The sequence below is a fragment of the Stegostoma tigrinum genome, chromosome 5 (assembly GCF_030684315.1).
Source record: "Stegostoma tigrinum isolate sSteTig4 chromosome 5, sSteTig4.hap1, whole genome shotgun sequence".
Classification (NCBI taxonomy): domain Eukaryota; kingdom Metazoa; phylum Chordata; class Chondrichthyes; order Orectolobiformes; family Stegostomatidae; genus Stegostoma; species Stegostoma tigrinum.
This window is the reverse complement of record NC_081358.1, coordinates 83208670-83225193: the sequence shown is the minus strand read 5'-3', so window position 1 is coordinate 83225193 and position 16524 is coordinate 83208670. Positions and strand designations below refer to the sequence as shown.

At 40.8% G+C, this 16524-nt stretch overlaps 1 protein-coding gene across 4 annotated transcripts in view; it reads right to left on the bottom strand.

The window, feature by feature from the left end:
- The window catches only part of si:dkey-181m9.8 (E3 ubiquitin-protein ligase RNF31), a 57302-nt gene that overhangs the window by 25393 nt on the left and 15385 nt on the right, over positions 1-16524 (bottom strand). For 2 of the 4 annotated variants that reach the window (XM_048529313.2, XM_048529314.2), the window contains exons 6-11: positions 13352-13394; positions 11927-12024; positions 8647-8707; positions 6714-6760; positions 3624-3743; positions 1834-2100 (exon numbers count right to left, since the gene is read on the bottom strand). In XM_048529313.2, the coding sequence (XP_048385270.2) occupies positions 1834-2100; positions 3624-3743; positions 6714-6760; positions 8647-8707; positions 11927-12024; positions 13352-13394 (636 nt within the window). The remainder of the gene's footprint in view (positions 1-1833; positions 2101-3623; positions 3744-6713; positions 6761-8646; positions 8708-11926; positions 12025-13351; positions 13395-16524) is intronic. The other 2 variants (XM_048529315.2, XM_048529316.2) reach the window with 2 other exon arrangements.

Here is a 16524-nt window from a genome sequence, read left to right as displayed (position 1 = left end):
TCATGCATGTTTTTCTCAGAGACTGGAAGCAATGACAACCGGACTTCTTGCTGTACAAGTCATCGTTTCCCAAGGCTATTAGAATAACTTCCAAATTTCAAGACAGATTTCCATTTTGTAATTAGTTGTCATCTCAATTTGCAGAAGGCATCTTAATACTAACTTAAAACGATTATAAAATTTCTGACAAATTGCAGCATCTCCCTAGAAAACATCCTAGGTACCTTACCCATAATATAAAACATCATCTTGCAAAGTCAAACCACATATTTCATTTAAAGTAGAAACCATATTCATCAGTATCCTTTTAAAACAACAGTACAATAAAGCATTTGAGCTCTTTTTTGCTTAAACAGTAAACAGTGCTTACATTACTGTGATAACCACCTTTGAGGAGTTACTGAACTGGATACATTAAATTTTCATGAACACTAAAAATACCCAAGACTGATTGTGTTATTTGTCTGATAGATGTTAAATTCAATCCTTCAGTCGAGAGAATTATGGTGCTATTTTATAGCTGTGGGTCCTTGAAGAAATATAACTATAGCATCACTCCCGAAGGCACTTGACAAGGTGCCAAATAAAAGTTCATTGTTCAAAGTAGGAACTCAAGGTATAAGTAGTAGCAAATTTGCACGTATAGAAGATTAACTGACTAGCAGAAAACATTTTTTTTTCCTGATTGGCAGGACATGCATGGGTATGTACTTGGACCTCAACTTCTTACAATTTATATCAATGATCTTGACCAGGGGAGTGAAGTCATGGTAGCTAAATTTGCAGATGTCACTAAATAGATAAGAAATTTGTTGTGAATAGGACAGACAAATATAGATAGGTTGGGTGAATAGTCAAAAATCTGGCAGATGGAGCAAAATACGAGAATATATTAAGAATTTCATTTTAGTTAAAGAATATTCAGAAGCTGAATATTACCTAAATGGAGAATGAACTCAAAACTCAGAATTGCAGGCGTTCAGGGTGTTCCAGCGCATGTGTCACAAAACGTTAGTACGTTAAGTATAACAAGTAATTAAGAGGGCTAATGGAATTCTACCATTTGTTACGAAAGAAATTGAACACAAAAGTAGGGATACAATGTTTCAGTTATACAAATTATTGTTGAGATCACATCTCAAATTGTGTGTGCAATTTTGGTCTCCTCATTTGAGTAAGGATGCGAGTGTTTTGGAGACAATTCAGAGATTTACTCAGTTCATTATGGAATGCGTTCCTTGTCTCATGTGGAAAAGTTGGACTGTCTGGTCTTGGTTAAACCAGAGTTGGGAAGAATACGTGGTAAATGAAGCACAAATGATCCTGAATGGTCTTGAGAACATAGACGTAGATAGGATGGTGGGTTGAGTTCAGACATAGGGGGTGCTATTTTAAAATATGCAACACCTTTTTAGAACAGCGGTGAATATAATGTTTTTCACCCAGAGGGTACGCAACCTGGGAACTCTGCTTTAGAAGGCTATGGATCGAGGTCAATGAATAGTTTGAAAGCGGATGTAGATAATTACTACGTTAGGGAATCAAAGGTTATCAACAATTGATGGGAATGTGGCATTCAGAACACAGACAGATCAGTCATGACCTTATTAAATAGTAGAGCAGGCTCGACAGCCAAAATGGCTACTTGAGCTCATAACTGCATGCTTGCATCGCTTAAGGTGCAGTACAAATATAAGCTCTGTGCATGTAGAACAATGTGTTTTGAGTAAAATGATTTACAATTATCTTATTTGAGTGCATAAATAGTAAAAGATTGCATTATTGTTAAGAAACACCTTGAAAAAGCTAAATCTTACTTCAAGCATAAGGTACCTTTGGCATCACAAAATGTAATAACAGCAGATCCTGGAATTTTAGTAGGATACTGAAATTTGACTATTTCTCCACCACCGTTGACGGCACGCTGGAAAAATATGGTAAGCTTATCTTTCACCCTGTGCATTGGAAACTCAACAGGGATGTTAAGTACATGCACTCTCCGTTCATCGACAGAGCTTGAATTTTGAGTGTCGTGTAAACTCAAAAGTTTTGCATTTTCTGATTCGATCCGGTCAGAAGAAAAGGTACCATCAGCCACATCTTCAAGAAACAAAGGAAGTTATCCTTGAACATGCATGACACAGTGTTACTAGATTTGATTCAGGTAAATTCATGAAGAAAATTTGCACACTTCTACGTAAAGAGAGATTCTCCAAAGATTAATACAAAGTTAATCACCGTCTGACTGCAGTGCATACTATCGGAGGCAGCATTACACAAGTTTTAGTTTTCAGAAGGTGCAGCATAACCCCAAGCTGATACAATGCAGTGTTCTGGAATTCCGCACAATTATTTAATTAACTGGACTCTTTCACAGATTTTTCGGTATTAGGTGAAAAGGATATTCCCACCTACACCATCTTAACATTGAAAATCATTCACTGGGGCTGCCGGGTTCTGAATGTACATTCAATGACATTTGAATAGACCTTCTTTCTGACTGACCTTTGCGCAAACATGTAGACATGTAACAGCAGCAATCATGTCACCAATTTTGCACTGCAATCCATAGATACTGGTCTTAACTGAAGTACAAAAGCAGCCGAGTAATTTAATAGTTCATTTTCCCAAACAATTTTGTTACTGATGGGCACTTCCTAAATAGTTAAATGGTCTCAGTAATCTACTCTGAAGTCCTTTGAGAGCTACTTCAAATATTAAGAGAAACTGGGCTGAACCTGAACTGCCAAAAATGCTTGGGTTAGGATTGTGTCAGTGTCGGAAATGCAAACAATTTGTAACAGGAACCGAATTCACCTCAAACCCATCTGTCTTTGGCTTTAATGGAGGTGGACTAATTGAGTTGTGGCTAACCAGCTTCAGGAAGCAGACCAGTTATTCAATTAGAATGAAACTCTCCACCTTCTTTAATATTCAGTCTATTTTTAACCTTAGGCAGCTGGTTTTCCAGGCATCGGGGAAATCCAGTAGCTTATCAGATGCAAGAAGGTATGAATCCATAAGGCAAGTAACTTAACAGCACTGTTCATAGGCTAGAAACAACAAGTCTTTCCTGAAGACAAAACAAACTAGCCTATTAAGCATACTCACCCTCAAACACCAATGAACATATTCTATCCCTCTCCTCCCATTTAGAATTCATCTACATTCCCTGTTTCCCTCCATTCCAGGACCCAATCCAGACCTCAAGACAAGTTATACAGATCACTTCTTCTACAACTTAGAACGCTAATTAATATCGGATTTCTCTGACCAAGCATCAACTATCTCTCTCACTCTTAAAAGTTTTGACCATGTGAAGCATGCTTCCAGCCTAAAGATCAGTCCAACCTAAACACACAGTAAACCAGGCTTCCTGTAGACATCAAGACCAGAATAACAAAAAAGAATTTCATAACTAGATTCTGCAGGAATGTCAGGAAATTATATTCTTCTCCATTTCACAACAGGCCCCTTGCCTACGCCTTCAGGCTAAACTCTAAGTCATTAATTCGAGAACAATCTTGCATCGCGCTTTATTTTCATAGAAGATGAAAACAAGGTGGTTATTCAATTTAAGCATTTCAAATTTCAGGTGGATTGTTGTAATGTACAAGTGCAACCTTGTTTGTTTTTAGCAGATGCTGCCCAGTTAAATGTATTCAGTACTTTGTCCAAATGCAAGTCTTCAAAAAGCTCTGCAGTTTGTTCAGCAGAATCCACTTTCTTCTTCAATGCTTTATCTATTAAATAAGGGAAGCAAAACCACAACATATCATGGAGCTGATTCAAAATATAGAAAGAAGAACGACATACATATTGGCAATTTCATATTTAAAATTAAATATCCCTTAACACAGTCTGGTGACAGAAAGGATGGAAAGTTGCATATCTGTGCTTGTTGATCTATAATATTTCTTTCATTCACAATAATATGTAATATTACCAATCAGCAAGCAAAAACACAGAAAATCCCAGCCATTAGGTTGGTGCATTGTACTGAGAAATGAGGTGCATGTTTACATACCAGATTCAAAATGTTGTTCTAATTTTCAACAAGCCCATTCAATGAAGATGCTTCCACACAGGAACGTAAGAATAATACAACAAATTAGGGACACTGTCAACCTCATATCACTTTCCCACATCTCAAATCAGCAAAGTCAGGCCTAAAGAATGGCTGACTTCCTGTATCCTGTGGTCTACCAAGTCTCATGAAAATGAAATGAACCATCAGTGAATTAGAAAAGGAAGATAACTTCCTTCCCCACTCCCCAGAATAACAATGATCTTGTAGATTATTAGAACAAGAAAAATACCTGTCAAGATAGAGCAATCTGCAACAAAAATGAAAAAGCTTGAAGAACAGGTTAGATAGCATTTATGGAGAAAACAGTTTGGCAATTCTTCTCATAACAGATGGAACAAATATATTAATGGCAGCAGAATAAGGAGAAAGTGAAACAAAGTGCGCTGATGCGACAGATCAGCAGGAAGTCTGAAACAAACTAAACAAGTTTCAAGGCCCAATCTGTTTAAAGGGCAAACCAAAGGTGAAAATAAAACAGATACGGTAAAGTTAAAGAAATGAAACAGATGGAAAACATCCTGATGACTAAGCTTGCCATTAAAACACAAGATGCTAGCAAACAATATGAAGTGAAAGAAGAGGTTAACAGCATTAGATTCTGATGAAGAGTCATCACAACCAAAACATTTTTTTCTCCCCAAATACTAAAAGCTGCAATATCAATGGTCAAGCTTGCTGTAAAAATAAACAATATCTCCAGCCATGTTTGTTTTCTTGATATGCTACTATCCAGAACAGAAATGCAATGGTCATAATGTATACATACAATTTTTTTTATGAATAAATTATATTTTTGAAATAAAAAAAACTGAAACCTCTCCACCTAGGGGTGGCATGGTGACCCAGTGGTTAGCACTGCAGCCTCACAGCTACAGGTATTCGGATTCAATCCCACCCTCAGGTGACTGACTGTGTGGAGTTTGCACATTCTCCCTGTATCAGGGTGGGTTTCCTCCCACAGTCCAAAGATGTGCAGGTTAGGTGGAATAGCCATGCTAAATTGCCCATACTGTCCAGGGACGCACTGGTTGCGTGGACTGGGTAACAGGGATAGGATGAGGGGGGTAGGTCTGGAAGGGACGCTTTTCAGAGGGTTGGTGTGGACAGTGCAGGGATTCTTTGATTCTAGTTTACCTTCTAAGAGTTAGTGCCGCAGAATACTCAATCTTTGAAAGGGTTTATTTTCAGTTTCTGGTCAATGGTAAACCCTAGGATGTTGACAGCGGAATGTGACGGAATTGCCATTGAATGTCAAGGGGCGATGGCTAGATTCTCTACTGTTAGAGATGCCCATTGCCTGGTACTTGTGTGGCACCAATGCTTTTATTGCAAGCCTGAATGCTGTACAGGTCTTATAACTGTAAATGGACTGCATCAGTATGTGAGGTATCATGAATGGTGCTGAACACTGCAATCATCAGCAAACATCCCCACTTCTGACCTTATGAAGAAGGGAAGGCTGAAGATGGTTGGGCCTAGGACACTACCCCAGGGAATTTCCTGTGGTGATGCACTGCGACTGAAAGTTTGGCCAACAACCAGAACCATCTTCCCTTGTGCTAGATATGCCTCCAAAATGTGGAGCGCTCTCCCTCTACTTCTCAGTGACTATACCACCCAGATGGTGCTTTCTCTGGTATATAGATGACTGTGGGAGCCAATTTCTGAGAGACAGAAAGAGCTGAGGGCTCTTAACCTAGGCAAGTGGTGGTTAGCCCAGGGTCTCTGTCAAACTGCCCCCATCGCTATACCCGTGATGTCAAGGGCTGTCATCTTCAAATCACCTCTGGAGTTCAGATCTTTTGTGCATGTTTAGACCAAGGCTATAATTAGGTCATGATCAGAATGGACCTGGCACATCCAAGCTGGGCATCAGCGAGCTATCTGGTGCAGGGCCCTGATTTCAATGCATGAACACAGTTGATTTAAACGACAAAACAAAAGTGTATACAGACAGTCACCAGGCTTAAGAAAGAACGCAGCTTGATGTTCAAGCATCATTTTTAGTTGCTGTACACAAAGAGCCATGTATTTGAATTAGACAGAGTGCAAAAAGGATTTATTAGATTGATTCCTGTGTTAGGAAGGTCATTCCTTCTGGTCAGGTTGAGTAGAATGGACCTCTACTCTGGTTAGAATGAAAAATGATCGCGTCAAAAGATTTAAAATTCTGATGGCTTGACAAGAGTGAATACTGCCTGTTGATTACCCAGCTTGGAGAGACTATAACTAGCAATCATTTCGGTCTGAAAAGACACTTCTCCCGTGTTGAGAATCTTGGAATTCTTTCTCAGGCCATGGATGCTCAGTGAGTTTATCCAAGCCTGACTCAAAATGTTTTTGGGGCTGAAGGAATCAAGTTACTTGGGAATTCCATGAGAAAAAATCATTTCAAATGAAGTTCAGCCAATGTCTTTCTGGATGGCAGCAAAAGCTCAAGGGACTGTTTGGCCTACTCCCACTTCAGCTATTTAAATTTATTTATGCCAAGCAACATAATTCACTAATGTCGGAAGACAGAACATGTTCATTATATTTACATTGTTAGACACAGCTAATTTCCATTGTAAATTAAGTGCATTTGACAATAGCAATTGCTGGATTATGAAATGCTGCTGCATACCAGATTTTCTCTCAACAGTTTCATGCAAAGGTCTGGAAGACGGCAAACTAGAATGAAATAAGAAACAAAACAAAACAAAACATTTAGTGCTATGACTTCAAATCCATCATGCAACAACACCAACAATTTTAATACATTGCGAACCAGAAGTGAACACAAGACTTCTGCTGGGCTGAACAGAAAAAGTTTCTCTACACTTAATCCAGTAAAACCAAATTTGGCAAAATGTCCTGAATTGCTTGCAGATTTAACGTTATTGATTTGATTATCAGGTTCTCTGCTGAATACCGATTTCAGCATCCAAGTGCTGATATTAATCTTTTAAAAATCATCAAAGTAAAATGTTTCATGAAAATGACAGTCATGAGAAAAACCTTGGAAATCGTACTGATACTTAGACTGCAACATTCTGAATTATTTTTTGTTGCATAACTACCGGAAAGGGTTTTAAGGTACACCTGAATTTGAGTATTGCAAAGGAATGCCACAATATCGCTGCTACGATAAAAAATTTCTGCAGAATCAGGAACAAAACAATGGTGTTGCTGAAAATCTGAAATAAAAGCCGAATATGTTGAAAATTGCTGGCCACACAGCATCTTTAGAAGGAGAAACAGCACCAACATTTCAGACTGATGACCTTTCAACTGATCTTTCATGTTGGTCTAGGTTACAAAGGTTAGGGGAGATGGAGAGGCCGTGTTCAGAACAGGACACCTGGCACTCCCAGTGTGTTTATGGAGTTTTAACTCATTTCGAGTTTTTTTTTGCCACTTGTTTTTTTTCCCTACTCAGTAATCAGCTTCATTTGAAAGACTTGACTTACGCATGGGAATGGGGATCAGGCCACAGGATCAGTTTGATCAAATTTCTACCCATGGGGTGACGCGAATCAATCATGGAAGGATTCTGAGCACTGGCTTCAGGACAGGAGGATGGAAGAATTTAGGCGGCCATGAGGAGGCGCTCCTGTTTCTCATCCACCAGCAGTGCTATGGAGGAGTTTAAATCCATCCCATTACCTCTGTTTCTCTCTCCATCAACTTTGTTTGAAATGTCCAGCATCTTCTGTTTTTATTTTTCCAGAATATTCAACGTGAATCATATGAATCTGCATAATACAGTAAATTACAGGGGATATTCCAATGTACTTCTGTTTCTCTTCTAATGTAGCGTCTGTGATATTGATGATTAGAGGTGTGTTAACAGCTGGAATTTTCTGGGAGGTGGCCAAATTTTTTTCTCGATACCTGAAGCTCACCAGGATGGCCTGCAACACTGACTGGCCAATAGCTCCACTCTAGCTACTGTGGGTTGGTGGGGGTGGGGGGAGCACCTTTGAGAAATTGCTGGAAGCGTAAGCATAAAGATGGTGCACAGCTTCTATGTTGATTTTCCGAAAACGCTTCTGCAGAATTGGTCAGCTACAGCTTTTGGATACATCTGGTTCAATAATGGGGCTAAGTCAAATGAAAGGCTACTGGTTTTCCAGCCTGATGCCAGTAGGCTGTCTGCTGAATTGGGGAAGGTGGATCAACACCAGGAAAATCCCCAGAACGTGTGCATTTTGGCCCCGAGGGGGTCTTTAATTCATCTTATCTGGCACAAACTGCCGCCAGGCAAGGATACACTATGGTGCTGGCCCAATGACTTTCAAAACATTTGCCTGATCCCATTTCCAAAGATGCCTCTGTTGTGAAATTCCTACCCACATAATCTATTCCCTTTAACTCAAAGTCTATTTACCTACAAAAAAAATCAAAGTGGCCAAAAATCAAATTCTCAACCTGAATGATATTTGGGTTAAGGTTTTGGAGTAGATCTGTAGCTTGGGTTGTGATAACATCCTCAGTGCGGGTATTTGGGATAGTCTATGCAGAACCTAAATTTGGCTTAACATGCAGTATGAAAATGATTAGTTCCGATCAGTTACCTTGGAGAAATTCCTACTGGTGACACTGGATAAGCACCGCCCTTATATTGGTGACCATAGGCTGTAAAAGTTAAATTGCAACAATGGAATATATTTAAACAACATATCTACATAACAACATATTTAAATAACATATTTAAACAACAACATCTTAACAACATATACTTTCACATTTAGAAAATAAGCATCCTGATAGCATGAAGGTTTTAAGTGCTCTATGTCATGCAGCTGAACTGATAAATAATTCAGCTGGAATTCACCAAGATCCTAATTTCAGTATTTCAGTTGTAGCTAAGAATTCTAACCAGAATTCTATGTGTGATTTTGGGGAAAAGAATGTATGTAAATGGGGGGGTACTGAAACCTCAGTCCGTTATTGAGAACTTTGTAAACATTCAGCGTTCAGATCATACACATATTGAATAGTACTTTGTAAAAAATAACGTAAAGTTTCTGGTACCAATCCAATCTTATTTGAGGGTTCATTACACATTCAGGAGAGAAACCACAACAGGAAGAAGAATAATAAATCTCAAAAATCAAAACTGCTCTAAGTTTCTGAGTTGTTTTCTCAGTGCTTTTTCTCATTCAGTTTATTTATTTGACAGTTTGACCCTCTGTCCTTCTTTCCCAAACCTAACTAACTCAGAATTAACTGAACTATTTGTATAATTGTTCTGAAATATTTCGCGTGAAGTCTTGCTTTATCTTATACAAGTCCCATTTTACATTATGAACATCTGACACTGTGCGAAGAAACATTAAGTCTGTCAGAGATAGGATACTTTTGATGAGATGTTAAAATGAAGCCTAAATGTTTTTTCTGATAAACATGATAAAGATCAGAGCACCATTTGCAGTGCAAGGAGTTCTGGCAATGTCTTGATCAGCTTTCCTTTCCTCAAGCATAAGACCATAAGAAACAGAAGTAACTCACGTGGCCCCTCAAGCCTACTCAACCGCTAGTAAGATCACGGCTGAAGTGACCTTACTTTCCTGCCAGGGTCCCATCGCTCAATACTCTTATAAACAGATAACTAATGATATCAGCCTTGAATATACTCAATGATATGTTAGCCACAAACATCTCTAATGAAAGTAATTTAGTAATTAAGGTTACTGGAAAATATTTATCTTCATCTTGCTCGAAAATGGCATTTCTTGATTCCGCTAGTTTTGTTCTTTTTTATTATCTGTCGTGGTGTTAGATACAAAATATTTGTTAAAGATGTGTCATTTCTATATTTCCGATTCTAATTTCAGAGACTCTGGGCCTCACATTTACTTTGCTGGTCTCTCACAAACCGAATGAAGTTCCTTTTTTTCGTATTTCTCTCTAGTTTGTTGTCATATTCTAATCTCATCCTTTATCCATTTTCTTGGCCAAGAAACTCAAATCTCTCAAGCCTCAGGCATTCTCCTCTTCCTGAAAGTCTTGTAAGCCTCTTCTTTGAATCTAATATTATCCTTAACCCCATTTGTCAGTTATAAATGGACCCCTTTTCCCAGAAAGATCCTGAATTTCCTAATGGGAGGTAGCTTAGTTAAGATGCCTAAAATATTTCTTTAAATGTTTTCTATTACTAACATTCTATCATAACTTTTAACTGAATTCTCAATTTACCTTTGCCGATTTGTCCCTCTCATCTATGTAACAAGCTTTAAAAAAACTATATTTGTGTTTTCCCCTTAAGCACATCACTCCTAAGCCCCCATTTATTTTCTATTTTGTGATCACTCTTTCCCAGATAATCCTTACTATGAAATTAATTAAACCTGGGTCAATCACAGAATAACATTTGAAATAACTTCTTTGTTGGGTGGATCCTCAACATACTGCTCAAATGCATGCATCAAACTCATCTTCCAAGTCATATTTTAGGACTTTAATCATCATTTAAAGTTGCATAAATCAAATCTGCAAAGTCCTTCATGATTACTGTATTGCCTTTGTTACAAACTCCTACCACTTCTTGATTAGCACTCTAAGACTTCAGACCAATTGATCATTCATCTTATTCTTAATTGTTTGAGACCGATTGTGATCAAAATAGCAAACAAATTCATACAGTTAACAATGACTGAAGCTCAAGGCTAACTTGTGTGAGAGAAGCATTATGGATTATCTGAGACATCAAAAAATTGATGGGGCTCAGCTAAAGAAAATAAAGTTTCCATGAGATAGAAAGGTTTTGCATATTTCAATAAATGTTACCTTCCTTCCTGAACTAACATGCCTGCAAGTCATTAGGCATTAACGTTTAATAAAATTACAAAAGAGAATTAGTAATTAAGAATGGTATTATCTGGGGAGTGCCTTAGGAGCAGCACAAAAGATCACATTCTAAATGCCACAAGCAAAAGCCTCTAGAGATAAACATGCAACAATATTACAAGGGAAATGGACAGGGTGAACAGGGGGAAGCTGTTCCCCTTGCTAAGTTGTAGGGTCAATAACAACAGGGCATAATTTTAAAGTGAAATGTAGGAGGTTTAGATTTGAGGAAAAATATTTTCACTCAGAGGGTGGGGGGGATCTAGAATGCACTACCCAAGTGGGTAGTTGAGACGTGACACCTCACATCCTTTAAAAACATCAATGAACACATGAAATGCCACAACATTCAAGACCATGAGCCGAGTACGTGGGACTAGTACAAGTAGTGTATTTTTGGCAGTACAGACTTGATGGGCCGAATGTCCTCTTCTCTACTGCACGTTTCTATGAATATTACCTTTTACTTGCCTTTTTGAGGTACTAAACTATCAGTAGGAAGACTTCCCTAAAGACTTGAAAGTTTTGAGCACATCTCCCATACCATGTGACTCTTTCAAGAGTGAGAATTCTGGCTCTTTCCCCTCTCCCTCCCCAAAATAGTGATGAAGTCAGCTCTGTGACACTTGTTACAAAAGCGTTCATTAAGTGTCTTACAGTGAAGGTCACAACCCCAGTTGGTTGAGATAAAAAGTTTGTGTTGACTGTCTTTTTTTTATTTATTTACTGTTTAAATTTGAACTGCAGCTCACTTCCCCTGGTCAACTGCCACATTTGTCTTATAATTTACATAATGATGCTCTTCATATTGGCTTGCTTATTAAATGTAGAGTGTTTCAAACCTCTAATATTATCCAGTTATTAGGGAGAAGGGAATGGACGGTGATATTGGTAGATTTGGAGCAGAAAAAAAATGGGGAGGCTATAGTTGAGCTGGATGTGCTGAATGGTCTTTTCCATGACGCAGATGCATAATTATTCAGTTATCTTAATTTGTTGACTTACGCCATGTATTTGAATATGGAGGCTGGAAATAACCTGAATTCAAAGGCTGAGGAATATTCTTGAGACGTGGACAATTATTCCCAATGGAAGGTGCAGTGCTGCAATGGAAAACATATACATTTAGCAGTTTTTATCTATTTGACATGACACAGACAGACCCTGTGCTGCAAAATCTTTTATTTCCAGTCAATGACCGAGCTGAGAAAGATACATCCTCCAACTAGCTCTACATTACTGCATAACAAATGACCTGCACCTTTCAAGTAAAAGTTGTTGTGAACAGAAAAGACTGCTACGAGAATTGCAATGTCACTGACATATTCAGATTTAATGTCATGCATTATTGCAAATTCCGAAGTTAGTGCAGTCTAGTGCATAAACAATATCTACAGTAGTGCTCTATTTTGCCTGCATTTTGATTTATCCATTTAAGGGGCATGTCTGCTAGTTAATTTAGTTAGTGCGGTGCTTGGCATGCAAAGTAAATGTAAATGACTTGTGTGTGATTCAGCTAGAAATGGAGCGCAGGAGTTGGGTTGATGGAGGACAGAAACATTGGAAGGTAATGGGAGCTCCATAGGAGTTGGAGAGATTGTTTCACCCAAGGGACAGGATGCGATGGGGTGTGAATGGCATGTGTGGGTGGATGAGATCAATAAGAGTGCCAGAACAGCAGGGACAATTATTTGATACAACTTATTATTCAATATATCATGCTAAAAAATAAGGTATACTAGGTTTGAACATGAAAGTTTGAAAACAAAACAGTCCAGTCAACTAAACAAATGAAGATGATGATAACAGTTTATATCCTTTAGAGTTTCTAAACAGTCTGACTCAAATGAATGAACATGTTATAATCAAAATGTAGAATCAAGCAAGGAACAGTAGTAATGCTGCTGCAAAACATGATTCCTAAATAAGGACAGAATAAAGGAGCAAGTTTGATGTTCTGGAAACTATTTTTTTTGACACCAAAATTCTTACAGTATATTTCAAGGAAATGGTGCTTATTCTTTGAATAATATTAAACCCATCAGATGTAAGCCTATTTATAATTTAGGAAAGTAGATTCCATTTAGACTTAGATATTCATTGATTATAAATAATTCACATGGCAAATTCTTGATCATGTTTACCATAATATTTCTAGGCCGATACTTAGACATGGGACAACTTCACCTAGACTTCTGCAGAGTGGAAATTGCACGAAAGTTACTGTTGAGATTTAACATATTTTGTGGGTCTCTGCTTATTTTCAAAATTATACTGTCAGTACTTGCTGACCACACTCAACAGAAGTATGGTCCTATTTACAAATGCATCTTGACTGTACAGTAATGATAGATCAAGTTACAGAGGTGTCACAATGTATTTAACTTTGAATCATCCATAACATAATGGCAATCAACAACAGAAGCTCACCTTGGACAAGGAGGCATAACAAGAGAGGTGGAAAATTGCTGTTCTAAAAAGAGACATTTCAAAGAAAATTAATGAAAACCTCTTCTCCTAAAGCTCTATTCGAAACATCACTCTTAAAATCCCCTTCTACAGCATATATTTTTCAAAAGCAAACATTAAAATAAAGCATTCCAAACATATGAAATGATGTTGCAAATTAACTAAATTCATTAAATGCAATTTACAGTCTTTATCAAATGAACAAAGCTTGCTTAGCAAAGCTTTATTTCAAGATGTAGTAGGCATCTTTTCTCATGCAACATGCCTATTTGAAAAAACTTGCATCTGCATACATTTGCCATGAAATGTTACTGGCTGTGTTAAGAATTTATAGTTAGAAAAATTATGCCTAGATATTAATGGAAACATCCAATATAAACTTGCTATAATTGCACCGTTCCTATCACTGGTCTGCAAGATGAGCACTGCTATTATAAATGTAGACAGAAGAATTTGTAACAGAAACACAAAAATAAATGTCACTACAGGTGAACAGAAAGGTATGTACCTACAACACTAATCAGGTAGATGGGGAATGCCTCAAAACCTTTCTGGAGAACTGTCACTGTATTCTGCCTCCAAGCTGCTGGCTTAGTTCCTGATGTTTGACAGGCTGACTCCTTTGAGAATAAGCTTTAGTAAGTTACAAGTGCCTTCAATTGGTTATCCACTGTTTATGAACAGGTTGCATTTTTGATCCCACAGAGTGTCATGTGGTGCACTGGTAGCGTCGCTACTTCCTAGTCAGAAGGTCAAGTCCCACCTGTCCCATGACATGTCTGAGATAATAAAATGTGAGGCTGGATGAACACAGCAGGCCAAGCAGCATCTCAGGAGCACAAAAGCTGACGTTTCGGGCCTAGACCCTTCATCAGAGAGGGGGATGGGGGGAGGGAACTGGAATAAATAGGGAGAGAGGGGGAGGCGGACCGAAGATGGAGAGTAAAGAAGATAGGTGGAGAGAGTGTAGGTGGGGAGGTAGGGAGGGGATAGGTCAGTCCAGGGAAGACGGACAGGTCAAGGAGGTGGGATGAGGTTAGTAGGTAGCGGGGGGTGCGGCTTGGGGTGGGAGGAAGGGATGGGTGAGAGGAAGAACCGGTTAGGGAGGCAGAGACAGGTTGGACTGGTTTTGGGATGCAGTGGGTGGGGGGGAAGAGCTGGGCTGGTTGTGTGGTGCAGTGGGGGGAGGGGACGAACTGGGCTGGTTGAGGGATGCAGTAGGGGAAGGGGAGATTTTGAAACTGGTGAAGTCCACATTGATACCATATGGCTGCAGGGTTCCCAGGCGGAATATGAGTTGCTGTTCCTGCAACCTTCGGGTGGCATCATTGTGGCAGTGCAGGAGGCCCATGATGGACATGTCATCAAGAGAATGGGAGGGGGAGTGGAAATGGTTTGCGACTGGGAGGTGCAGTTGTTTTTTGCGAACTGAGCGGAGGTGTTCTGCAAAGCGGTCCCCAAGCCTCCGCTTGGTTTCCCCAATGTAGAGGAAGCCGCACCGGGCACAGTGGATGCAGTATACCACATTGGTAGATGTGCAGGTGAACCTCTGCTTGATGTGGAATGTCATCTTGGGGCCTGGGATGGGGGTGAGGGAGGAGGTGTGGGGACAAGTGTAGCATTTCCTGCGGTTGCAGGGGAAGGTGCCGGGTGTGGTGGGGTTGGAGGGCAGTGTGGAGCGAACAAGGGAGTCACGGAGAGAGTGGTCTCTCCGGAAAGCAGACAGGGGAGGGGATGGAAAAATGTCTTGGGTGGTGGGGTCGGATTGTAAATGGCGGAAGTGTCGGAGGATAATGCGTTGTATCCGGAGGTTGGTAGGGTGGTGTGTGAGAACGAGGGGGATCCTCTTGGGGCGGTTGTGGCGGGGGCGGGGTGTGAGGGATGTGTCGCGGGAAATGCGGGAGACGCGGTCAAGGGCGTTCTCGATCACCGTGGGGGGAAAGTTGCGGTCCTTAAAGAACTTGGACATCTGGGATGTGCGGGAGTGGAATGTCTTGTCGTGGGAGCAGATGCGGCGGAGGCGGAGGAATTGGGAATAGGGGATGGAATTTTTGCAGGAGGGTGGGTGGGAGGAGGTGTATTCTAGGTAGCTGTGGGAGTCGGTGGGCTTGAAGTGGACATCAGTTACAAGCTGGTTGCCTGAGATGGAGACTGAGAGGTCCAGGAAGGTGAGGGATGTGCTGGAGATGGCCCAGGTGAACTGAAGGTTGGGGTGGAAGGTGTTGGTGAAGTGGATGAACTGTTCGAGCTCCTCTGGGGAGCAAGAGGCGGCGCCGATACAGTCATCAATGTACCGGAGGAAGAGGTGGGGTTTGGGGCCTGTGTAGGTGCGGAAGAGGGACTGTTCCACGTAACCTACAAAGAGGCAGGCATAGCTGGGGCCCATGCGGGTGCCCATGGCCACCCCCTTAGTCTGTAGGAAGTGGGAGGAGTCAAAAGAGAAGTTGTTGAGTGTGAGGACGAGTTCAGCTAGGCGGATGAGAGTGTCGGTGGAGGGGGACTGGTCGGGCCTGCGGGACAGGAAGAAGCGGAGGGCCTTGAGGCCATCTCCATGCGGAATGCAGGTGTACAGGGACTGGACGTCCAAGGTGAATATGAGGTGTTGGGGGCCAGGGAATTGGAAGTCCTGGAGGAGGTGGAGGGCGTGGGTGGTGTCACGGACGTAGGTGGGGAGTTCCTGGACCAAAGGGGAGAAAATGGAGTCCAGATAGGTGGAGATGAGTTCGGTGGGGCAGGAGCAGGCTGAGACGATGGGTCGACCAGGGCAGGCAGGTTTGTGGATTTTGGGAAGGAGATAGAAACGGGCCGTGCGGGGTTGGGGAACAATGAGGTTGGAGGCTGTGGGTGGGAGGTCCCCTGAGGTGATGAGGTCATGAATGGTGTTGGAGATGATGGTTTGGTGCTCGGGTGTGGGGTCATGATCGAGGAGACGGTAGGAGGTGGTGTCGGAGAGTTGGCGTCTGGCCTCGGCGATGTAGAGGTCAGTGCGCCATACTACCACTGCGCCACCCTTGTCTGCGGGTTTGATGGTGAGGTTGGGGTTGGAGCGGAGGGAGCGGAGGGCTGCCCGTTCTGCAGGGGAGAGGTTGGAGTGGGTGAGAGGGGTGGAGAGGTTGAGGCGGTTGATGTCTCGA